The 24,976-nt window shown below is 38.0% G+C and overlaps 1 protein-coding gene across 9 annotated transcripts in view; it reads left to right on the top strand.

The window, feature by feature from the left end:
• The window catches only part of BBX (BBX high mobility group box domain containing), a 268,097-nt gene that overhangs the window by 228,947 nt on the left and 14,174 nt on the right, over positions 1-24,976 (top strand). For 7 of the 9 annotated variants that reach the window (XM_077883898.1, XM_077883897.1, XM_077883892.1 and 4 more), the window contains 5 exons: positions 3,253-4,261; positions 5,274-5,412; positions 8,617-8,765; positions 19,733-19,822; positions 21,196-21,255. In XM_077883898.1, the coding sequence (XP_077740024.1) occupies positions 3,253-4,261; positions 5,274-5,412; positions 8,617-8,765; positions 19,733-19,822; positions 21,196-21,255 (1,447 nt within the window). The remainder of the gene's footprint in view (positions 1-3,252; positions 4,262-5,273; positions 5,413-8,616; positions 8,766-19,732; positions 19,823-21,195; positions 21,256-24,976) is intronic. The other 2 variants (XM_077883899.1, XM_077883900.1) reach the window with 2 other exon arrangements.

The following is a 24,976-nucleotide window of genomic DNA, read 5'->3' as shown; positions in this document are numbered from 1 at the left end:
TGTGTTTGGGCAGAAAGTTGGATGATATTGTTGTAAAATGAATTTCTGCATGAGGGAAGGATGTTAAATTTGGTAACCTAGACTGACATCCAGCTATGAGAGTCTGATTTGTGTTTATTTTCTCTTTTGGTTGGTGAGATTTATGATTTGTAGTTTTTTGACTCAGAGTTATTTGTTTTATTTTTATAGTTTTACTTCCAGCAATATAATTGTTTTTCTTATAATTTAGGATTAACATACTCTATTTGTGGGGGGGAAAAAACTTTTAAGAGCCTGAAACAAGGAAGTAAAGCATGACTAGTGCCTGGTGTAATTACCTCCACAAGAAATATTATGCTATTTCCTAGAATATGTCCCCAGAGTGAATGTCTGCATTTGTTCCATTTCATTCCTAGCTGTAGAATTCTATCAGGGGTGATGAGGAGAATCATTTTGAAATATATTGAAGCAGAGAATGGAGTTTGCAAAGTATTATTAGGTTTGCTCAGATGAACCTATGCAAATACAAACTGTTGGCGTACCACTATAAAAACTAGCGCCCATCTGGGACACAGTTCCTGGGATGACTTATTAAAGGTCACCAGAGTGATATGATAGTGGCTGACAAAACCATAAAATTTACCTTGAGGAGGATGCCTTTCAGGTCTTCTTTCCAGAACTAGCATAGTCTCTGTCCCCAGGTGGGGTGGTTCTTCACGAAGGGCTATGATAATAGAGAAAGGAAAATTAAAATTATTTCAAAATTGACACAAAAACAGCGAGTTATCCAGTGAAAGTAAAACATGCAGGGAAGATTAAATATATCAGTGTTCTAGAATTAAAAGAACATTTTGCTTGGATCTTACCTCTAGTAAGATTTACTAAAGGGAAGTTCTCCGTCTTCATAGCTATTTGCTGAGGCCTAAAAGTTAACTTACAGGATTTCCCAAAAAAGATAGCTCCATCATGAATCGCTAGTACTTCAAGTCTTTCCCGTGAATGATCTGAAGGGCTGAGTGCTCTTTTCATATTCATTTTTTTAAAAAAAACTTACACGATCTGCCTCCTCTCCCCGTTCTCCACTTTCTTCTCAGAGTTACCAATTATAATTCTCACAGAAAGATTTGAGATGTATTGAAAGTAGTAAGGGGAAAAATGTGGTAAAAGAGGATCTGATATTTAATTGAATGTCTCATCTGTTTAAAAAACGAGTTTTATAGACGCTAACATTGCTGATCATTTGACGTTTGATAAACTGGTGATTTTTTTTTTATTTTTAAGTATCAATTTCCTTACTCATGGGCTTGATTTCAGTGCTCAGAAAGCCCAGTACACTTTTTCATCTAAGTTGCTAATACAAAATAGGTAAAATGAGTAATGGCTAAGAACTCCTGTGCTGCCCTTGGCCTAATAATCATCATCGTCAGCCTCTTGATGAATCCTCAAAGGCATTGAGGGTAACTTATTGATCTTTGTATTTTTGTTGCTGTTGTTATGTAAATTAACCCATTTATTATAGGCTAGCAGTGTTTCATGTGGTGGAGCTTCTGCTGCTGGACTTTCAGTCCCTTCAGACTGGTAATGGCAGATGTTACTGTGGCGGCAGAAGGGCTGGTGTAGGTCCAGGCATATCAGCTACCAGGTTCATGCAGGAGCCAATCTCCACCTCTCATCTTTTCACCTTGATCTTGCCACAGAAAGAACGAGTGCACTGAGCCTGCTGGCTTATTTCAGTTTTCCTTACCATTTTTTGAGGAAGGAAACAATAAAGAGTCCCATATTTACCAATCATTCCAACCTTCTGGGTGCATTTAGCCATGTTGCCACAAACTAAGTCTAAGCCCACATGGTGGTCTGGTGGTCTTTTTATCTTTAGGGTCATGAGCCCAGCACTTAAGAGCCTTGCAGGGAATGTTTATGAATGAAAATCCAGGTGTTGAAAATAAATTTTACGGTAAGCTGCAATTTCCCCTTTCAGAAAACAGCTTTAGATAGGAGTTTTGAGGTGCCTAGGAACTGGACAGGAAGATGGCAAGAGTTTCCTTTAAGGTCCTATGCGTGAAATTTGGGGAGTTTAGAAACATAGCCGAATTGCTGCCAGATGTGTTTTGGTATTCAGAATTTTTCAGATTTTAGGAAAATGATATAGTATATGCATCTTACACTATGCAGCTAATTCCCCCAGGGCATAATGCAAATGCATGAAGATTCTGATAGCAAAAGCATATGAATAGTCCCATTATGTATGCTGAATTAAGATGTTAAACAATTTCACATTAGTTCTGGTCAGAATTTGCAGGCGAGTAAGTTCAGATCAGATCAAGTGTGCCATCAAATGAGTCTGGAAAAAAAAAAAAAACCACCACCGCTTAGTGTTAAGCACTTTTGTGATCCTCAGGTTATCTGTCAGTATCTGAGGACTGTAACGTCTTTTTCATTAACCAAAAGCTTCTGTAGTTATTTAATGAGTCATGTTCTCATTTCTAATTTCAAGTGGATAGGTAAAAAATGTTGCTGTTTTTCTCATTTCCCCAAGAAAAAAGAAAAGGCAAACGTGTGAACAGTCTGGGGATCCTCGTTTAGTCAGTATTGCCATCAGTACATTGTCTCCTGTAGACCTCACAGAATTCTCTAAGACAACTTTTATTTTCATCCTTTTTATTTCACAAAGAAAACAGAAGAGTGAGGGGTAAAATGTCTCATTCTCATTCTAGGCCACAAAGTTAAGCAGGTAGCAAAACTAAGACTCAAACTTGGGTCTTCCAGCTCCGGAGCCCATCTTCCTCCTACAAAATTTGTGTTTTCACAGAAAAAGCTTCTGACGAAGCTGGAAAATGAGAATTCGGGTATATGCTTGTCTGAAGTTTAATGAATATGTCATAATGCCTCAAGCTTTTGATTAATTTGAGTCATTTAAATTAGTTTGGCAGAAGTGTACCAATTATTGTAAAGTTTGTCTTGATTGTTTTTTAAAAGGGATAGACTTTATTTTTTTAAAGCGATTTTATTTATTTGAGAGAGACTGTCAGAGAGAGAGAACATGAGACGGGGAGGGCCAAAGGGAGAAGCAGACTCCTCACTGAGTGGAGAACCTGATACAGGGCTCCATCCTAGGACTCCGAGATCATGACTTGAGCCAAAGGTAGACACCTAACGACTAAGCCACCCAGGCACTTCAAGAGGGATAGACTTGATGAAAACTTTAAGCTAATTTCAAGTATAGAATAATAAGGCTCTTTTTGTTATTCTCCCATTTTTGTTTGAACCGTTTAGATGTGTCTGGCATCAGAGGGGGTTAAAATGGAGGACTCAAAGCTAATGAAGGCAAAAGAATCAGATGGTGGAAGAATTAAAGAATTGGAGAAGGGAAAGGAACAAAGAGAAATAAAAATGGAGAAAACAGATGAAGCCAGGTTACAGAAGGCAGCAGAATTTGAAAGACCAGCTAAGGAAAATGTCAGAGATTCTAAGGAACTAAGAAATTTTGAGGAGCTGCGAATGGATGATATAATGGATATAAAAATGGAAGATTCCAAAGAAATTAAGAAGGAAGAACTAGAGGAAGATCAAAAATGTAGTCACTTCCCTGATTTTTCCTATTCTGCCAGTAGCAAGATCATAATAAGTGATGTTCCCAGTAGGAAGGATCACATGTGCCATCCTCATGGAATTATGATCATTGAAGATCCCACAGCATTAAACAAACCAGAGAAGCTAAAAAAGAAAAAGAAGAAAAGCAAAATGGATCGACATGGAAATGATAAATCCACACCCAAGAAGACTTGCAAAAAGAGGCAGTCTTCAGAGTCCGACATTGAGAGTGTCATGTACACCATTGAAGCCGTTGCAAAGGGAGACTGGGGCATTGAGAAACTTGGAGAAACCCCTCGCAAGAAGGTCCGCACATCCTCAAGTGGCAAGGGAAGCATTTTGGATGCCAAGCCACCAAAGAAAAAAGTGAAATCAAGAGAGAAGAAAATGTCCAAGGAGAAATCCTCAGACACCACCAAAGAGTCAAGACCTCCAGATTTCATTAATATTTCTGCCAGCAAGAACATTTCTGGTGAGGTGCCAGAGGGTATAAAAGCAGAACCATTGACGCCCACAGAGGAGGCATTACCACCCAGCCTATCAGGACAGGCCAAGCCTGAGGAAAGTGACTGTCACAGAAAAATAGAGACTTGTGGTTCCCGGAAATCTGAGAGGTCTTGCAAAGGTGCTCTTTATAAAACCCTGGTGTCTGAAGGCATGCTCACCTCTCTGCGAGCTAATGTTGACAGAGGTAAGCAACTTCTACAAATATGAAAAGAATATGAAAACCTAGCAGGTTTCTCCTTTAGACTCATTGTGAAGAACCACCATAAAGAACGAGATGGTATCAAAACAATATTTTACATTTGTACAGTTCTTTATGGTTTGTTATTTTAACTACATGTTTTCTAGCACCATTGAGGAGATTTTGTATTCTTCTTGTAGGTAGTTCTCAGGATATATGTTCAAAATAAATCAAGCTTTTTTTTTTTTTTTTTTTTCTTTTCCCTTGATATGGGCTGGCTTCTTGTTTTGAAGGATCAGCATTGCATGTTTGGAGCTCTTAGTCTGGTTTTTAAAACTGATGGAAAGAATTTTCTGAATCATGCAAATATATTCAGCAGAATGTTGACCTATAGGCTCCAAAAGCAAATAACTTATCTAGCCTTCTCCATTAGGTACTCAAAACTAGAATTGAAGTGAAGGGCTCTTTAAAACACTAAACCAGTTCATGTGTATACCTTTATTTCATAGAGTGTTTTATATAAATTCATCTGTTTTAAAATATAGCATCTGGCTAGGGAACTACCTCTTGCCAAGCTGAATTCCAACTTAGAGATGTGTGAATACTGGATCTTAACAAGCCCTGAGTGAAGATCCTTGGGAGTACATAGTTCTCCAGGGACATCATTCCAGTAAAGTCTTGGGGGGAATTAGAATTAATAGTGCCCACCAGCCAAGGGCTTCCACAGCTTAGTCTGATTCTCTAATGGAAAAGCTGGTACTAGTTAGTCTGTATCTGGAGTCACACAGTGCACACTCTGCCCCTTGAGTTATGATAAGATACCTGACCTCAGAGGCTGGACACTTTTTTGCATGTTGTATTATTAAAGGTGGTTCATCATGAATCACTTAAAGGACTTTGAAGTTGAAATAGTTACCAGTAGCGTCATGCAGATGATACCTGAGGAGTCAACAACATCATTTGTAAAACAGCCTCATCCCAGTGTACCAACTGCATTCTTTGTCTTAAATTTCCTTAGGGAAACGAAGCTCAGGAAAAGGAAACTCCTCTGACCATGAAGGGTGTTGGAATGAAGAAAGCTGGACATTTAACCAGAGTGGGACCAGTGGGAGCAAGAAGTTCAAGAAGACAAAGCCAAAGGAAGATTCTCTCCTTGGGTAAGTACCTGTGAGCACTGTCAGCACACTGCACAGACCCCGAGTGCGGTAGGTTTTCCGGGGTCGACACAAACCGCCGCCTGCTTATTCTCGAGTATTCATCTAGTGCTCACTACAGTCTTAGTGAGCACAGTAAGAGAATAGAAATCCAGTGTGTCACATGATTCCTGCCGTTACCGTGGTTGTGTGAGTGACACTGTCATTCATATTTTAGCTACAGTACAGTGTATGTAGACTTTAGACATAGGTCTGAGTTTGAATTGAGGCCCATCATGTATTAGTGGTGTGACATTAATATTGCCAGGACACATTTTTCCAACTCAGGTTTACAATGGATATTATATAAGCATGTTTACATTTTGCCCATTTGACTTACTGTACATATTTTATTTAATATTTCTAAAGGTTATGTATATATATTTATAAAATAAGAGGACAGCTCAAAAATGTAGGGTAAATACAATTATGTTTCTGCCTCTAACCTTTTTTGTTTAAACCATGTTCTATTGCTGCAAGATAAAAATGTTAGATTGACTATTCCCCTGCTACAGAGAATATTCAGTAATTAATTATGTGTTGAAATGCAGTATCAAGCAATAGCATACATCAAGATAAAATCAATAAGAATTACTTCATTTTTAATGTTATTCCGAAGACTCTTAATATAAAACATTTTGTTGGTTGGGAGATTCAGTACTTTATATTGGTGAGGAAAGTATCTGCATATGCAGTTGTACTATTTTAAAAATCCTTCGAGATTTCTTATTAACCCAATTTGAAAAGAATACGTTGAATGGAAATAAGTGCATTTTTATATTTTTTTCACAAGTATGTTTAAAGGTTTGCAAATTCCATGCGTTGGGAGTATTTGGTTTATTCATAAATATTTGCATTTCTGTTAGTAGAATAATGTATTTTTTTTTCCCTTGGAAGTTACAGTGCTTTAAAATCTGGTTAATTCTGAGGCACTAGGTCATCACAAAGTAGGAGAGAGGTAATTATTTCTCGTGTTGCTAAATTCCTTGAGACTTTTTTTTTTTAAGATTTTATTTATTCATAAGAGACACAGAGAGGCAGAGGGAGAAGCAGGCTCCATGCAGGGAGCCCCATGTGGGACTCGACTCGATCCCAGAACCCCGGGATCATGCCCTGAGCATGAGTCACACAGGCGTCCCACCTCGAGATTATTTAAGATGAGATTTTTATAATTCTTAATGTATTTCCTTTCGAATATTGTAAAAGTCCAAAACAGTTCACATTAGTCTTGCTTACACTAAACAGTGACATAATTCTCATATTCATTATTGTCAAATGGTATTTTCAAATGCAAGATTTCCTTAAAAAGTGGCCACTGAGTTGAGGACTAATGCTCTCTATTTTCTGGAACAACTATTGCCCTGTGGGTCTAGTCACAGGGAGGAGCAGGCCTCACTGCAGACAGTATGCAGTCCCTGGGGAATAAAGCAGGCATTAAGACTCTCCAGCAGAAAGGTGTCTGATGCTTCCATTAGAAACGGCTGATGCTGTGAGAGGTGATTCCGCCAATCTTCTCTGGGAGCAAGAAAAGTTGAAACAGTCCTTTGAAAACCTCTCCCTGAAAAAAGATTGGTGTGGGGGTTGTTTTAGTTTTAATAATTTCTAAGGAAGGCACATGCATGAAACTGGGAGTGTGGCTTTTCTGTAGGCTTTAAGCAACAGTAAACCTCTGCTCTGTCCTGTGTTTCTGCCCTTCCCCCCTTTGTATAGCCCTGTCAGAATTAGACTCTCTGGGTCTGCTTTGTTTAGAACACGCCAACATAGTGCATGAGCAGTGAGAAATGCCAGTTCTCATCAGTGTTCTCCGAGATTTCTAAATAAGCATTTTAACCCCTTTTATCGTAGAAAATGTGTTGTTTGTAGCCACAAAAAATTCACTGAGTATTGGCAGTTCTAATCTTCCAGACCTCCCCCAAGAGAAACAGATGATCATTCTAGGTGAAAAAAGAAAAGAAAAAGAAGTCCCAAGAGATCTTATGAGTTCTATCTCACATTTTCATAATTTTCTTTTGGTTTTTCAGAGTATCTGAAAAAGTCACAAATTTATAGATCCCTTTCTGATAGTATCTGGTTATTATCTGATTTTCCATTAGTATAGATGTTTCAAACTGCAAAAAAAAAAAAAAAAAAAAAGGTTTTATTAATGATGGAGCATCACCCCCACCTACCACCCTCCCTGCTTTGATAGAACGTAGTAATGGCCTTTTTCCATTGACCATTCTGATGGTCCTCAGACTGTCTTGTCTCTGCTGCCCAACTCTTAATAGTTTTAGGTGGACAGACCTCAAGTATATGCCCTAAGCAGCAGCCTGACACATTAGCTATTAGCTTCTTATAAGCTAACTCAAAGCTGCTCTCTTCCCAGAATGCCTTCCATTTTGCATCCACAGCCATTCTGCTGTAGTTTCTCCCATCTGTTTGGGTTTCATCTTAGTTAATAAGTCTGAGCAAGTGAAAGGATCCAGGAGGCATGCTGCCATGGCTGGGTGGAGGCCTTAGAGACAGTCAGAAGCAGCCTGAGGATTTCCCAACTTTGCTGGTGCCATTTCTGAACTCATCCATGGTTTGCCTTAAAGCGTAGCTGCCTCTCTGCCAGTGTGTTCATTGAAAACTGGCTTTCCTTGCTGTTGAGTGCTTTATCATCATCCTGGTCAACTCTCCAGAATTTTTCTGATACACAGAATTTTTGTTTGTGCTTTCTTTGTGTGTTGGGTATGTTCTAATCAAGTACTAGTCAATAAATATGTTTTTAAAAAGCAAATCTTATAAAAGTACTGGTATATACTGTATTACCAATAAGCTTGCCAATATAGATACATAAATATGAATCTTTAGAATGAAAACTTGTCTGGATGGAATATGCCTTGTATTGAACTTCATGAGAAATGTCCATGCCAGTGGAGAAAACTTCAAAAATATTCTTTTATTTTAAATCATGTTTTTGCTTTTCTAAGGGCAGTAAGATAAGCTTCCATGTGAATTGATTGCGAAAACTGTGCTGATAAATCTTCTCAGATGTTTTTTGTCCTTGCACAGAATCTATCAATAGTGCCCTAATTCTCGGGGACCCTGTTTTCAAATGGAATATCTTAAAATCTATCTTGTATTATTTTCTGCTTAAATGTTTATGTCATGTGCTGATCGATTCTATGACCCTTCTCTTATTAGCTCAGCAAAGCTGGATGAAGAATTTGAAAAAAAATTCAACAGCCTTCCTCAATATAGTCCTGTTACATTTGACCGGAAATGCGTAACTGTCCCAAGGAAAAAGAAGAAGACTGGAAACATGTCCTCCGAACCGACTAAAACCAGCAAAGGTTAGATGTGTGCTATGCCTCCTGCCGTGAGGCCGGGCATCTCAGTGCTGCTCTGCGCTTTTGCCACTCCATTTAGATACGTAACTGGATTTAGATGGAGGCAGTGAGGCAGTAGCCAGTTGGAATTTTAGCTTGCTCCCCGGGATGACTATGCTTCCTCGCTCACTTCTCGCTTCCTTCTTCCCTCCTTATCCTCCTCAGCCTCTGCTCTCTGCCATCTCAGCGTGCACATTTGGCCTCACAGATGTGGCTGTGTTGACAGTGTTACACATTGTCTTGGACTTTCCGCTCTCCAGAATCCTAACTTGGAGATGTGGAGCTTTTCTTGAGCAGAAACTGCTGGCCGAGCCTATTCCTTCTGTTCAACATCTGTGACGGGTCTGACTCTGGAGACCCTGAGATCGTTCTATATGCCTAAGATGAAAACTCTATTCCTTACCAGCTGTATGAACCAAATGAAAATAAAGCCCAATGCAAATATTACTCTAGCAGTACACTGAAATTGGTTTTGCTAAGTTTAACAAAATACTATTTGAGCATATTCATTTTGAAGAATATCAGAGAGTCTTCCTGTGGATATCTGGGAGGCATTTACCATTATCAGCATGAGTTGGGTGGGTATCAGCATTCATCAAGAGCAACACTGTAGTTCAAGGAGGAGTTTTAAAGAGTGAGTGTGAGACCCCCGTTACACGTGGGGTGGGGACTTGGGTTCTGCATCGTAGCCTGCTCAGAGGACATTCAAGCACAGTAAAGGACTGTTTTGCCGAAAATGATGGCATTGCTCATGTTGAGAAACCTGTCTTCTGATTTTGCTTAGATCTAAAGATTGGTGAGGAAATGTACCTCTAGTTTTCCATACAGAAGTGAAAGACTTCATTCTCTTAGTCTCCTATAAGGATAGTAAATGGAGAGATGAGGAACTGGTGTGGCCAAGTTTTTGTTGCTTGTAAAATTTGTTGGAAGAGTTTTTTAATCACCCTGCAGAAGTGGCTGCCTGTTGCCTGTTTCATGTCAAATCCGATAAATTCCCCTTTTTTGGTGTATTTTAGATGGATGGGTGGAGATACAATATGATATGTCTCCTTATATAAATCTTGCTAAATCCTGGCATTCATGGATTAATGATCAGAGATAAGTATTAATGAGCAGATACAATTTCATGTATTTAAGGACTATATAAGGTCTAGGAAAAATAATGGTTTCTTTGAAGAAAGTTAAACCTTTCTCCCTCAAACCTAAAACCGCCTTTGCACACACTGCAGTTGACAGAACTGAGGTGAGTCACTTGACGTCTGTATCTCAAGATAGATCTGTATGGCTGAAGAAAATTCCCCCTTCGTGATTAAAGGCAGAGAGGAATGTAAACGTGATTTCAGAATTAGCTGGGTTTGCCTCTGTGGTCAATAAAAACAAGTCTAGTGAATAAAGAACTAAAAAAGAAATGTTGCATCACCAAGTTTGCTCATCTGGGAAAATAAAATAGGGTTGTATTGAGATCTTCCAAGATAAGTAGGAAGGAAATAAAGTAGCCTTGTTGACAGGTAGGTAGCTGAGCACTGTAATGGATTACCAAATGAAATGACAGTCTTTGTGCCCTAGAGACATCTAGAAATAGGCAGAGTAGTCTGGGAGCCCAAAGATGCCAGGCATCTTGAGGTCCCATAATTCTTGGATTTAAAGTTGCTGATAAATACCTGACAAGCCAATAAAATGGAACTTAATTGATTGATGTACAGGATGTATTCTCTTCTTCTACTCCTGGTAGTTTGAGACATTCATTTCAAAGCCCTGAAGTTGGCCAAATTATCTATCAGGGAATGTAACAATAGATTTATTTTTGAAAAAGCTATAAAAACCCTGAGTTAGGATCTATTTTCATGAGGCCTTCTCTTGGGTCTTAGTTATCTGTTATATGTTTTTCCTCTCCCATCTGAGATTAACAGTATTTCTTTTGATGTGAAATAGCTTTTTGGAGCTTTGGATTATACTTCATACAGTATGATCTTAACTCTTCTGTTATGCCTCTCAAGCCACAAAGTCACTGGTTCCTTACAGTATATCAGTAATTACGTAGATAGGAAGTCTTTCAAGACTTTGGATTTTATTCTGCATTCTGACTCATGGAGCAAAAGGCAGTTAAAGCAAAACTAAATAATATATTCTCTATTTAGCAAACTAAAGAAATAGGATTTGTAACTAATTGTAATTTGGCATTAGCAGCACCAGTGTACTATCCTACAAGTTATTAATGAAATTATCATACCAGCTGTGCTATAATTGCCTGATCTTTGGAGGATAGAGAAGATTGTTTTCTTAGACTCTAGACTCTTTGCACCTTTGCATAATGAATCGTTCAAAGCAAAAACTCTGTATGAGATCATCAGTTTATTAGTCAAAGAGCATGTGTCCATAGGAAACCTCATTTCTCCACCAACAATTTGTTATTTTGTCTATATTTTCTCGATTGTGTTTATCATTCAACAGTTATTATATTTTTCCCCTGCCTTATACTACATACTTATTTTAGCTACTCCAGCTTATATAAAATGTATAGAATTTTTCTGAAATGCTATCTAGAATTCTGTAATCTCAACAACATAGTATCTCCTTGGGTTTACACTTCTGCTTCCCCAGTGGCCTCCTTATTTATATCTGTATTTCCAAGGAGTTTCTTCCTCTTGTCCACTGTCCCCTCCACTCTCTCTGCCCTGTCCCTCATGTATATGATGGGTCTTGTCAAAAGTTCTACAGCAAAAATGGATGAAAGTAACTAGATGCCACCTTGCTCTGACTGGGCTCAGGCTACATTATAGTAGGTAGAGTACAATGACTTAGGAAAAGAATTCCCTTCTGCTTCTAACAACAGATTACCTAGTAAATTTTAATCCATCTGACTTCTGGTGCAGCTCAGCTGAGACAGCTTGTGCCTGCAGTGTTTTCTGGCGTATCTCTTATAGTTACTTGTATATATTCAAATGAAGGCTTTAAATTAATAGTCTAAATTTAATTGTAACTTAAGAGATAGGTTTTGACACATTACTTTAAGTATATTGTTAATGTATGAGGCACTTTGTATAAAAGTATCAGAAGTCAGAGTGCTCTACAGAATAGTAATTTTCAGACAAAGTAGGGTCATGAAGAAAAAGTTAATTGAGTTCAACTTGGAGTGTTTAAATTATGTCCCCGCTTGACCTTTGACTTCACTTCTCCTTCTGTAGGTCTTCAGACTTCTCACATTGTTCCTTAGCCTATTATCAAACATGCTGTTGCTCCTCATTTTTCTTGCAATTCATGCTTATATTTTAAGATTGGAATTCCCAGTGATTTAAGGATTTGGGATTGTAAAAAATCACAATGGTAATAAGAGAAGCAGGTTTACAAAATTAAAGCTTGGGAAACAGAATCCCCCCTGTGTGGGACTGAGCCACTCTGAGGATACTCTTAGTTGGAGAGAACAAAGAGCTGATGTCAGCCAGCCCAGCCCTTTGTATCAGGAAGTGATAGCTGCCAGTTCAAGCAGAACTCTGTATTTGCCCTGTTAACTGTTGGAGCAACTTCATTGCCACCAGATATTTTCAGGAACGTGGTGTAATGTAACCCTGAGTTCCTTAACAAGGCATTCATGTCCAGCCCGATGAGGTAGTTCCTACCCCTCAAGTGAATCTAAACTTGATTGGGGCTGGTTTACTGAGACTTGTTCAAGTCAGCAGATCCACATGCCCAGCAGCACTTTGCTATAAATTATCACGAGGGAATTTATTGTTTCTTTGGTTATTTATTATTTATGTGTCTATTACAAAAATGACAGCCTAGTTTTAAAATAAAACTTATGCTCTCTTTGTAGCTTAGAAACAGAAAACCTTAGAACCTGGGCATAAGCCACCACCACTCGAGTCATGTGTAACATTTGTTCCCTACCACAGTTCCAAAGAACAGGGCTCAGACTTCATTCACCTTACCTGCTGACCTTGAAAAAAGTATCATACCAGGCTAATACTGATGTGGCTCCTGGGTCACACTACAGCTCTGTACCCCCAAAATGTCCATTCTTTAGCAACCCAGAAACAGCATTGATGTTTTAGAAAGGTTACTGTTCATGTCTTTGTGGCACCCCTCTTATCCTCTCAAAATGGGGTTTTATATTTTCTACCCAGCTGTGAAGTTGGGTGCAAAGGAGATGGATATATCATCACAGTACAGGCCATCCCATAAAGTAGAGGCCCTAAAGTTGAGGCAGTCCTAAGCTAGTTTACTTACCAGCAGCAAGTGATTTTTGTAATAAGGACGTAGAAAAACTCTTTCAAGAAATTTGGTAGGGAGATGAAGGAAAGAGATGGAATTGGAACATGACGTTAGAAGTTTAGTGAACAACTATTGGAATTTTTTTAAAGATAATCTCTATCCCTGACGTGGGGCTGTAACTCAAAACCCCAAGATCAGAAGTTGCAAGCTCTACCAAGTGAGCCAGCCAGGTGCCCTTGTTTGCAATTTTTTTTTTTTTTTTTTTTGGCTTTCTGAACAATTCCTTCTAAATCTCTTCCCCGCTTTTCTCTTCCTACCTTCTTTTTCCCTCCATGTATGTTTCTGCATTAATATAATTAAAGGAAAAAATGGTAGTAAAGGTCCTTGTATTTGCTATTTATTACAAATTTTTTACTATTTCCTGTAGACAAAATGTCACATGTATGTACCATAATAGTGAGCAGAAGTCAGATTGTTCATTTCTTGACTCTGAAATTGCACTTCTCAGTGACTGCAATTATATCTTATCTATTACTCCTTCAAGTTTGTCAATTTCTTTTTTATCTGAAGTTTTGTTTTATAGCTATAGTTTGGGGGATGGCTAGGAGCAAGGAAGTTTAAAAATAAAAGTTTACAGAAGCTCCTCTATGTACTAAATCACTCTGGATGTTCTTTTCTCATGTTAAAATTGACAACCTCTATCTTTAGCTTTGTCCTTAAATTGTACTTTTCAGATTTCGCTGAGTATGGTTGGGTCTGAAAATATGTATCCTTTTCTTCTTTCCTAACCTATTTCATCCATCCTTATGGTCCCTAAGAGGTCTCAGAATTGTTTTTCTGCATTCTTCCACTTTTGTTTCCTGTGAATGCCTGTGTATCATTCTGGTGCACCAGCCCTGAGTTTCCAGGTTATATAAAACACGTAGGAGGCAGTGACTGCAAATAGATTATAAAGAATACCTGTAACATTAATGTAGTATGTACACATGATATATATTTTTGTATTTGTTAAATTTATTTTCTTTCCCTCGTTGCTCTTTTTCTGAAAAAAAAAAAATCAAGACATTTTCTATTTCTATTTCAAACTACCACCAGCTAATCCAGAAGTATTTATTTTTCATTATTTAAAAGGACGGCGTGATATAGTCATCAAAAAACACTTGCACAACTTTCTGTTATCAGTAATAATAGTGACAGCTGTCATTCCTTGAGCTCTTACTTTGTGCCAACCAATGGTTTAAGAGCTTTGTTTGTTCATCCAACAAATACTATTCAGAACCAATCCTCTGCTAAACACCATTCTAGCATATAGAATATATTTGTGAATGAAAACAGAGAACCCTGCTGCCATGGTGGTTACATTATGACAGGAGTACCAGACTATAAACAAGCCTAAACACTAAGCAAAGCATATATAATGCGTTAGAAGATGAGAAGTTCTATGGAAAAAAAAAGTTTGATGAAACAACTAGGCAAAAGATCAACAAGAAAAGAGAAGACTTGAACTTGAGCACTAGACCTGACAGACATAGGTGTGTACCTCATTTTATCGCACTTAGCAGATATAGTGTTGTTTACAAATTGAAGGTCCATATCAATCCTCTGTCAAGCAAGGCTATCACCATTCCAACATTTACTCACTTGGTGTCTCTGTGTCATACTTTGGTCATCTGTGATCAGTGATTACAACTCAGATAAAATAGCATTTTTTAAAAGATTCTATCTTTATTATTTAGAGAGAGGGAGAGTGGAGGAAGGGGCAGAAGGAAAGAGAGACTCTTAAGCAGATAATAAGCTCAGTGTGGAGCCCGATGCAGGGCTCAGTCTCACCATCCTGAGATCATTACCTGAGCCGAAATCAAGAGTCAGATGCTCAACCAACTGAACCACCCAAGTGTCCCATGGTTAGCATTTTTTAGCAATAAAGTATTTTTTCATTAGAGTATGTACATTTTTTGGTAGACCTACCTAATGTTATTGGACACCTAATAGACTATGGTATAGTGTAAACATAACTTTTATATGCACTGGAAAACCAAAACATTCATTTGTTTCACTTCATTACAATGTTTGCTTTATTGCAGTTGTCTGGAAGCAGACCAATATTTCCAAGCTTTGCCTTTATATTAAACACTCCACCCATCAATTGTAGAATATACATTCTTCTCAAGTGCACATTAGAACAGTCTCTAGAATGCACTCACTATACACTAGGCCGTAAAATAAACCAAAACATTTAAAAGGATTGAAGTAGTTCAAATTATATTTTCTGATCGTAGTGGAATAAAGTTAAAAATGAACAGCAGGAAAATGTTTGGGAAACTCAGAAAATTATGGAGATTAAGGAATACATTCTAAGTAGCCAATAAGTTAGTGCTCACTTGGGCAGCACATATACTCAATGACCAATAAGGCCAAGAAGAAATTAATAAGGAAACCAGAAAATACTTTGAGATGAATAAATATGAAAATACAACATGCCAAAATTTATGGGACACAACTAAGACAGTGCTTAGACCAGAGTTTATAGCTGTAAATGTATATATCAAGAAAGAAAAAAGATCTCAAATCAATAATCAGAGTTACATATCAATAAATTTGGTAACCTATGTGAAATGGATAATTCCTAGAAAGCCCAAACTACCAACACTGACTTAAGAAATAGTTTGAATAGAACAATAACTACTACAGAAATTGAATTTAGTAATCACAGTAGTACCGAAGGGGGTAGGGGGACACAGACCCAGGCTTCACTGCTAAATTCTATCAAACATTTAAAGAAGAATTAATATCAATTTTTCACAAGCTCATTCAAAAATTAGAAGAGGAGGGAATATTTTCTAATTAATTCCATGAAACCAATTATCACCCTAATGTCAAAACTAGACAAAAATATCACAAGAAAAACCGGAGGTCATAGCTCTTCCAAATACAGGCATAAAAATCCTTAACAAAATACTACAAACCAAATCCAGCAATGTATAAAAAGAATTATACCATTACCAAGCAAGATTTTACTCCCAGAACGCAAGGTTAGTTTAACATCCAAAAAGTCAATTAATGTACTATACTATATCAATAAAACAACAACAGAAAGTTCACATAATCCTCTTAATAGATACAGAACATGTTTCATGAGAATATTCAACAAACTCAGAGTAGAAGGAAACTTCCTCAACCTGATAAAGGGCATCTACAAAAATCCCACAACATCGTATTTAATAGTGAAAGACAATACTTGCTCCTAAGGTAGGGAACAAAATAAGGATGTCTACTCCCAGCCCTTTTGTTCAACATTGTAGTTGAGGTTCTAGCCAGGGCAATTAGGCAAGAAAAAGAAACAAAAGACATGTATATTGAGTAAAGGAAGAAGTAGAACTATTTCTATTCACAGATGACATGATGTTTTACATAGAGAACCTAAGGTGTCCCCAGAAGAACTACTAATGAATGAATGAGTTCAACAGGGTTGTAGGACACACAAAAAAGTTGGAATGTGGAGAAAGGGGAACCTCTTGCACTGTTGGTGGAAATGCCAGTTGGTGTAGCCACTCTGGAGAACCGTATGGTGGTTCCTCAAAAAGCTAAAAATAGAACTACCCTATGATCCAGCAATTGCACTACTAGGTATTTACCCAAAGGATACAAAAATACATATTCATTGAAGTACATGCATCCCAGTGTTTATAGCAGCATTATCAACAATAGCCAAAATATGGAAGGAGCCCAAATGCCCACTGACTGATGAATGGCTAAAGATGTGGTGTATGTGTGTGTGTGTGTGTGTGTGTGTGCATGTGTGTGTGTACAATATATACACACAATAGAATACTACTCAGCCATCCAAAAGAACAAAATTTTGCCATTTGCAATGATGTGAAGCTAGCATAATACACATTATGCCAAGTGAAATAAGTCAAATAAAGACAAATACCATATGATTTCACTTTTGTGGAATTTAAGAAACAAAATGGATGAACATTCAGAATGGGAGAAAGAGAGAGATGGAAACATCTTAAGAGATTCATAACCATAGAGAACAAATGGAGAGTTGATGGAGGGATAGATTGATGATGGTATTAAGGGAGGGCACTTGTTATGATGAGCAGTGGGTATTGTATGTAAATGATGAACTACTGAACTCTGCTCCTGAAACCAATATTGAACTGTATGTCAACTAACTAGAATTTAAATTAGAAATTTAATTTAATTTAAGGGGCAGCCCCAGTGGCGCAGCGGTTTAATACTGCCTGCAGCCTAGAGCGTGATCCTGGAGACCCTGGATCGAGTCCCACGTCAGGCTCTCTGCCTGATGCCTGCTTCTCCCTCTGCCTGTGTCTCTGCCCCTCTCTCTCTCTCTCTCTCTCTCTCTCTCTCTGTCTCTATGAATAAATAAATAAATAAAGATCTTTTAAAAAATTTAGAAAAATCAGTTGTATCTCCATATAATTTCAATGACAATCTAAAAGTGAATCTAGGAAAGCAATTCATTTATAATAACATCAAAAAGAGTAAAGTACATAGGAATAAATAAAGATGTGCAGCACATTGAAAACTACAAAGTATTGTTGAAAGAAAGACAATCAATAAGAAATGGAAAAACATCCCATGTTCATGGATTGGAATACTTAATATTGTTAAGGTGGAAACAGTCCTTCAAATGAATCTATGATTCAACCCAATCCCTGTTAGAATGACATTTTCTTTTATAGATATTAAGAGATCCTAAAATTAATTAATATGGAATTGAGAGAGATTCAGAATGGCCAAAATAATTTTTTCAATTTCAAAACTAGCTACAGAAACCAGTAGGCAAGAAAAGAGGGTGGTACTGACATAGTTACATAGGTAGTGGAATAGAATTGAGGACCCAGAAATAGACCTATTAGGCCAACAGTTTTTTAATGAGGAAACCAGTAGTACTCAATGGGAAAAAGAATAGTATTTTCAAAATGATGCTGGGACAACTCAATAACTACATACAAAAGAATGAATTTGGACTGTAAACTTACCTCACACAATATACAAAAATTAACTTGAAATGGAACAAAGACCTCTTCGTAAAAGCTAAAGCTATATAAAACTTTATGAGGAAAACATAGAGGTCAATCTTTAAAAAAAAAAAAAAAAAAAAAAAGATTTTATTGATTTATTCATGAGAGACCCAGAGAGAGAGAGAGAGAGAGAGAGGCACAGACACAGGCAGAGGGAGAAGCAGGCTCCATGCAGGGAGCCTGACGTGGGACTTGATCCCGGGTCTCCGGGATCACCCCCTGGGCTGAAGGCAACGCTAAACTGCTGAGCCATTGGGGCTGCCCCCATAGAGGTCAATCTTAATGACCTCAGATTTGGCCATGGATACTTTAATATGACACCAAAATACAAAGTAAATAGATTTGACCCTTTCAAAATTTAAAACTATTGTGCTTCATAGGACATTAATAAAGAAAAAAGACAGTCCACAGAATGTGAGAAAATATTTACGAACTAATGTATCATAAATACTTTAAAAAGGAGTGAAATGCTAATACATGTTACAACATGGATGAGCCTTGCAAACATAATAGCAAGTGAAAGACTCCAGATACAAAATCATTCCATGATTCATTTACATGAGATTTCCATAATAGATCTTGGTAGAGACAGTAGATTCGTGATTGCTTAGGGACAGAGGGAATGCAGAAATAGGGAAGGGTGATAGCTAAAGGAAATGGGGTTTATTTTTGAGGTGATGGAAGTGTTCTAAAGCTAGTGACAGTTGCAGACATATGTGAACATCAAAGCCAGCGAGTTGCATACTTTGGGCAGGAAATAAATAGTTTGCCTTGGTCAGGAGGGCATGCATGTGGATGCAGATACTGGCAGGAGGGTAGTTAGAGCAGAGGTGGCTTATGGAGTCTCTTTTTAAATCCTCATGTCAACTCTTGGAGTTAGGCACTATCACTATCCGCATTTACAGATGAACAAACAGAAGTTACATAAAACGATTTGAGTCCGTTTCACATAGAAATATCAGCTAAGTATAGAAAGAAACCTGCTTTGGGGAGGTCAGTGCTGCTGTTGGCATTTCTGATTGGGTGATTGAAAAATCTTAGTTCTGTTTTCTTTATCTGAGAAAAACAAAGATACAATCTGAGACTTCTCTCCTTTCCCACCCCCCCCCTTTTTTTTTTTTTTTTTTTTTGGCAAATATTTTTCTATTTTTTTTAAAGCATGTTTTCTTCCTGGAATAACCTCAGCAAAGGCTAGAAGGCTCTCTGATGCTATCAGGCCAATTTTTGTCCTGAAAGTGCTATTCTTGTTATGAAAACCAAATTTCTCAGAAGAAATGCTCCTGCCATCCTTTCCTTCAAGAAAACTGAGGAATCTAAATAAAGTAAAATTGCTTCTTTGTTAAAGACTGCAGCTACCCTGCTGTTAATGGGTTGTGGTCTGTCTCTGGTCACTCAATCTGCAGTTTCTGCTTAGAGAGTCCCGATTCTAACGGGGGCTTCTGCCGAATACACTTTCTAAGGAAAATTAAACTGGGTTTTAAATTTAAGCCTAAAGAAGGGCGCTGAGCACTAGTAGTTAGATGAGTAAAGCTATGCAAGATGACATATCTTGTGACTCAGTTTGCTTGTACCGCAGGTGGGTGGAGGGTGTAACTGTTTAGGAACACACAGTATTGTTTTATGAAACACTGTAAATTTAAAATATATTTATATTAATATTGTCTGTAGGTCCTTTCCAGTCTCAGAAAAAGAACTTATTCCACAAAATTGTCAGCAAATATAAGCACAAAAAGGAGAAGCCTAATGTTCCGGAAAAAGGTATTGGTGCCTTCCATCCTCCATCAGGGTTTCTTGGCCACCTCCATTGTGAATTCATCTTTGAGTACCGCTTCTGTGCACCGCCTTTGCCTTTTCCTCCCCTTGGCTTGCTTCAGTGTCATCGGCTCCTAATGCAGGCATATTCATTATTTCCAGACTCCGCAGCTAATTGCAAAGAGATCTCCTTCACTTGGATTCCCACTCAAATCCCGTAATGTCTCTATTTTCAGAGTTCCGTATGAATCCTAAAATTGCTTTGTTTTCATCCATATTTGCTGCATTGTGTAACTTAGTCTTCTTGAGCTCTTATACACTTATTTTCTTTGACTATTCTCGTTTTTCCTCATGTCTGGCAGCCTTCAAACCAGGACCATGTTTTCCTACCTCCTGAAACCTTAGGATTTTCCTGTTTGTATGAAAGTGCTACCATTTCTGTACTTTCTGTGACCCTTGAGGATTCTTGTCTAGGAGGATTCACTCCTTAGTCATAACCTGTCTCTTTTTTCCCAGTCTGTGTTACTTCATTTGCCAGACTCTTCCCACCCCCTTCAGCCACATAACTTATTTCCAGAGGGCAATAGAGATGCATTGCCCTCCGCCAACTCTTCGCTCTGAGCATCTATCTTATTATTATGATTTTGATGGGCCCTTGAACCTCTTCAGGGCTTATCTGAAGATTTCCTTCTTCTCATAGTTCAGGACTCCTATTCTTCTTTCACATAAAAGATAAATCTCCCCATCTGATTTAGTACAGCCACATGTCCCGGAAGTTGGGCTTTCTTTAGCATCGCCTTGCATGTTATGTCGTGACTACTATGAGCCTACTCATCCATCCGATGCCCATTCCCATCCTACTTGCATGGCCAGATGTGAAGCCTTTTGTGTTTCTGGAATGAGGCTTTAAATACACCTGTCTTCCATGTGTAGATATATGTGCCTATATGTTCCTGTATGTAACCTTTTACTTAATTTGGGCTTTATTTTCACCTCCACTCCAGCCTCTTAGGTTTGTTTTGTATGTTAATATTTTTACCCTCCTTCCAATAGAGAAACCTCACCCTTTAGGTAAAAATGTCAGCTTTTATCATTCCCTTTTAACTGATCTTCAGTTATCTTAACTAAAGTCATAGAAATTATCCAATAGTGTATTTCATATAAGGCAAATTTGTTTCTTTTTATCCATATCCTATATAGCCTGATTATTTTAGTTGGCAAATGCCATTTTAAGAATTAAATAGTTAAAATAAAACTCTGCTTCATTTGTGTGATAATGTTTCATATATAAGCTGTTTTGTGTATTGCTTTCTTTTTCTAGTGTTATGTGTCTGTCCTAGAAATAGAGTTTCACTTTCTTTCTCTGTCATTGCTTTTAGGAAGTGGGGATAAATGGTCAAACAAGCAACTCTTCTTGGATGCCATTCACCCTACAGAAGGTAAAAGCAGCAGTATTCTCTGTATGATTTCAGGTAGTCTGTGTTGGAAAAGCTTAAAAAGGCATAATTTATATAGGTTCACCCAATAGCACTATACCTGAGAGCTCATAATTTGGTTGTTTTTAATTATTTTTTTTTCAAAAGACTTATTTATTTATTTATTCATGAGAGACTCAGAGAGAGAGGCAGAGACATAGGCAGAGGGAGAATGAGACTCCCCACGGGGAGCCCAACGTGGGACTCGACCCCGGATCCCAGGATCACGACCTGAGCCAAAGGCAGACGCCCAACCGCCGAGCCACCCAGGAGTCCCTGGTTGTTTTTAATTTCCAAATCAAAACTGACAGATTTTTTTTACCCTGCTAAGGGTCAGGCAGTGTGTCGTATGGAGCTTAATTTGTCAGAGGAGCACTTATAACCTTTGACAAACTTATAACTAAAAATATTGCATTCATGTTGCAGGCAGATGCTTATGGGAGGCAGAAGAGAGCCAGCCTGGAGCTCTCCTGGTTGGTTGGTTGGTTGGGCATGGGCATGTCAGCAGTGTTCCTCTCATGAGCTTTCCCTCAGCACACCTCCCAGTACCTCTAAATACGTTCAGATGGAATGCTGCAGAGGCTTATGGATAACCAGGAAGAAGTTCCATATTGACTAGCATAATGTTACGGGTCCTAGGTGCAGGTTTTACTTCACAATTTCCTACAGCCATATTTGTTTGTGATGTCTACCTAATTTCTGTTAAATATTGAACCCTCCAGTGAGTGCTCATTATTTCTGTGACATTTAAAGGGTTGTCCTCTTACCACTGATTTCTCTTTTTTTTATTTTCCATCATAACTATTTTTAAGGAGCTGAACTGTTTTTTGAGGATTTTATTTGTTTATTTTAGAGAGAGTACGTCTATGCACATGAGGTGGGAGGAGTAGAGGGAGAGGGAGAGAGAATCTGAAACAGACTCCACACTGAGCTCGGAGTCCCATGTGGAGCTTGATCCCACAACCAGGAAACCATGACCTGAGCCAAAACCAAGAGTTGGATGCTTAACTGACTGAGCTACCCAGGCACCCTAAGCTGAACGTTTTTATAGTCCTTAATTAGCAGTTGCTTCATTTGAAAACTAGAAGCAATCTTAAAAGTCATTGAGTCCAATCCCTTTGATTTACTTACAACCCAAAAGGGGAACGTATTGAAGAAGACCATGTCTCTTGCTTCCCAAATACACCTTTGTTCTTTTCCTGAAAGGGAGACAAAATTTAAAATGCACATTTGGCCCAAGTCATTTATCCGAAATACTCATGAGTTAGATATTCATCAAAAAATACTCAAACTTGAGTTTATAGCAAACATGAAATTGTTTTTATTTGGTAGGCACTGCTCACAACGAGCCAGATGTCTGTTTTTATGTCATTGCACTTTTACAAAAAATGCCAGCAGTATATCTGTTTTCTAGCCTGTTACTTCACATTCAGAACCTCTCCAGAGGACTGTTTCTGCTGTTAGCTGGCAAAGCCAAATCTGAATTGTTGTGCTGTTCTCAGCATTAAATGCTAACATCCAAAATGTGAGATATATATATATATATATATATATATATATATATATATATATTAGCTCTTGTGTATTTTAAAGATATATTTTGCACAGACTTGTTAAGTGTAAGGCACTGATGAGCAATCAGGAATCAAAGAGGCACTTAAGACCATATTTACTCTTTATCTGAATTGATACTGTTCTAAATGTTTTGTTTTTTAAACAACAGAAACCCTGTCTCATGTAGAACATGGTATCATCGCATATGCAGTGAGGTAGAAAGAAGGAATCAGGAGACCTGGGTGTCAGTCTCAGATCTGCCACCAGTGAGCAGTTTACAGTGGGACAAATTGTGTTTAACCTCACCAGGTTCACTCTCCACACGTGTACTAAGTGAACGTGTGATGTGTGTGTTGAGGGATGGGGTGAATGGTGGGGAGTAGTAAGACAGCAGCCTCAAATGTCATTTCCCCTCTCACACTTGCTCTTAGTATCATGATTTGTTGAGTGGGTGGGGTGATGCTGGAAGTAACCTTATTCTGCAGCCCTAATTTTGCCCTTTAGGGGGCAGAAAAGTAAATCAATTTCAAGTCTTCTAGGCTATCCCAAGGGTTTAGTGGGAATAGAGTTATTATTACTGGTGATGTTAATTATATTATATATTAGTAATGTATATGCATATGTTACAAACTTTGAAGAATATGTGCTGAAAACTGCTCGTCTTTAGGTGTAGAGTGCATATTCATTTCATGTGGCCAGGAATAAAGGAATGAGTTTGTGCATCAGAAATTACCAGTGATTTAAAGTGATCTTTTTTGCTCTTAATTTCCATACCATCCCCTATATTTCCTTATTCGGGTGGTGACTTGGTGACCTAGTAAATTAGCTAGGCCCTTTACTGCATCCTCTCTCCCCTATGGCTTAAGCTTTACCTTGGAGAACATATGTAAATAAGGAGAGAGGACGAAACCATGATCGCAATGTTAAAATGTACAAACCATCCTGGGCAAAGGTTAGACAGAAATCATTTGTAGCTGATGTCTATACTAGAAATGTTGTTCCCACTGAGACATTTCACTCAGCTTCCTGTTCCTGACTTCCGTTAAAGGGATAACTTCAAGTTCACTATGCTTTCTGTACACCATCCTGAGTATAATTGGCTTGCAATTCATTTTTTTCCCCAAAATATCAGAAATATTTAGGTGCTTAGTAATCACATCTGCAGTTTAAATGCTAAGCTTATAATCTGTTTTAAGCATTTTTCCCCCATGCTTTTACAATTCAAAATCGCTAAACCATTTCTTGAAACTTGCAGATCACAAAAAAAAGATTGCCTCTCAGCCTAGAATAAAGGTTAGATTTTCAGATAAACCTACATGATTTTCTGCAACTGTGTTTATCTTTTCTACCAGGTTATGATGTCCTATGCTCGTGCTTAAGCTGGTGGTTTCTAATTGTAATAATAACGATGATGATAATTAATACTTAATATTGCTTTATAGTTTCTAGAGGGCTTTAACAATATTTTTTGAGAAACTAATCTTGGCAAGAGCCTCGGGGAATTCAGGAGGACTTATTAGCCCCCAAATACATGACGAGGAATTGAAGCCTGACCAACATAAGCAGGAAGAAAAGAAACGAGCACTCTTTCCACTAAAGCACATTGGCTTCTTACAGTTTCAATTTTTCAGGCATATCTGAGTCCCTTATTTGGCTCAGATGTCGCAATTATAAATGATATCTTAAAGGAAAAAAAACAAAACAACCAAAACCTTAGACTGAGAATCTTCAGAAGATTAGTTCCTTTGCGGTATATAAACCTAATTACAGAGGAGAAAAAAATCTGGTTTATAGTTAGATTTTCAAACACGATCCATAACACTCAGACTAACCTTGATCTCTTTTCTCAAGTTCAAAATAGTTGCCATGTAACTTCAGCAAGGTCTCCTGGGGTCTTAGATAAGGCTCATTCATTTGATTCTTTTTCCTGTGTCCCATTCAGCATTTGACAGCATTTTCAGCTCGAGAGACCAACCAAAGGCAATGAGATTCCAGATTTGGCTATAATAATTTCCGTGCAAGTTTGATTCCCCTAGTTGGAACGTGAATTCATGACTCTGGAGCGCTCTAGTGGCCTCCTGGGGTTCAGTACAACCACAGTGCTGCTATCTCAAAAAATTTACCCCACATT

Source organism: Canis aureus, chromosome 35, assembly GCF_053574225.1.
Source record: "Canis aureus isolate CA01 chromosome 35, VMU_Caureus_v.1.0, whole genome shotgun sequence".
Classification (NCBI taxonomy): domain Eukaryota; kingdom Metazoa; phylum Chordata; class Mammalia; order Carnivora; family Canidae; genus Canis; species Canis aureus.
This window is presented reverse-complemented; position numbering and strand designations above follow the sequence as displayed.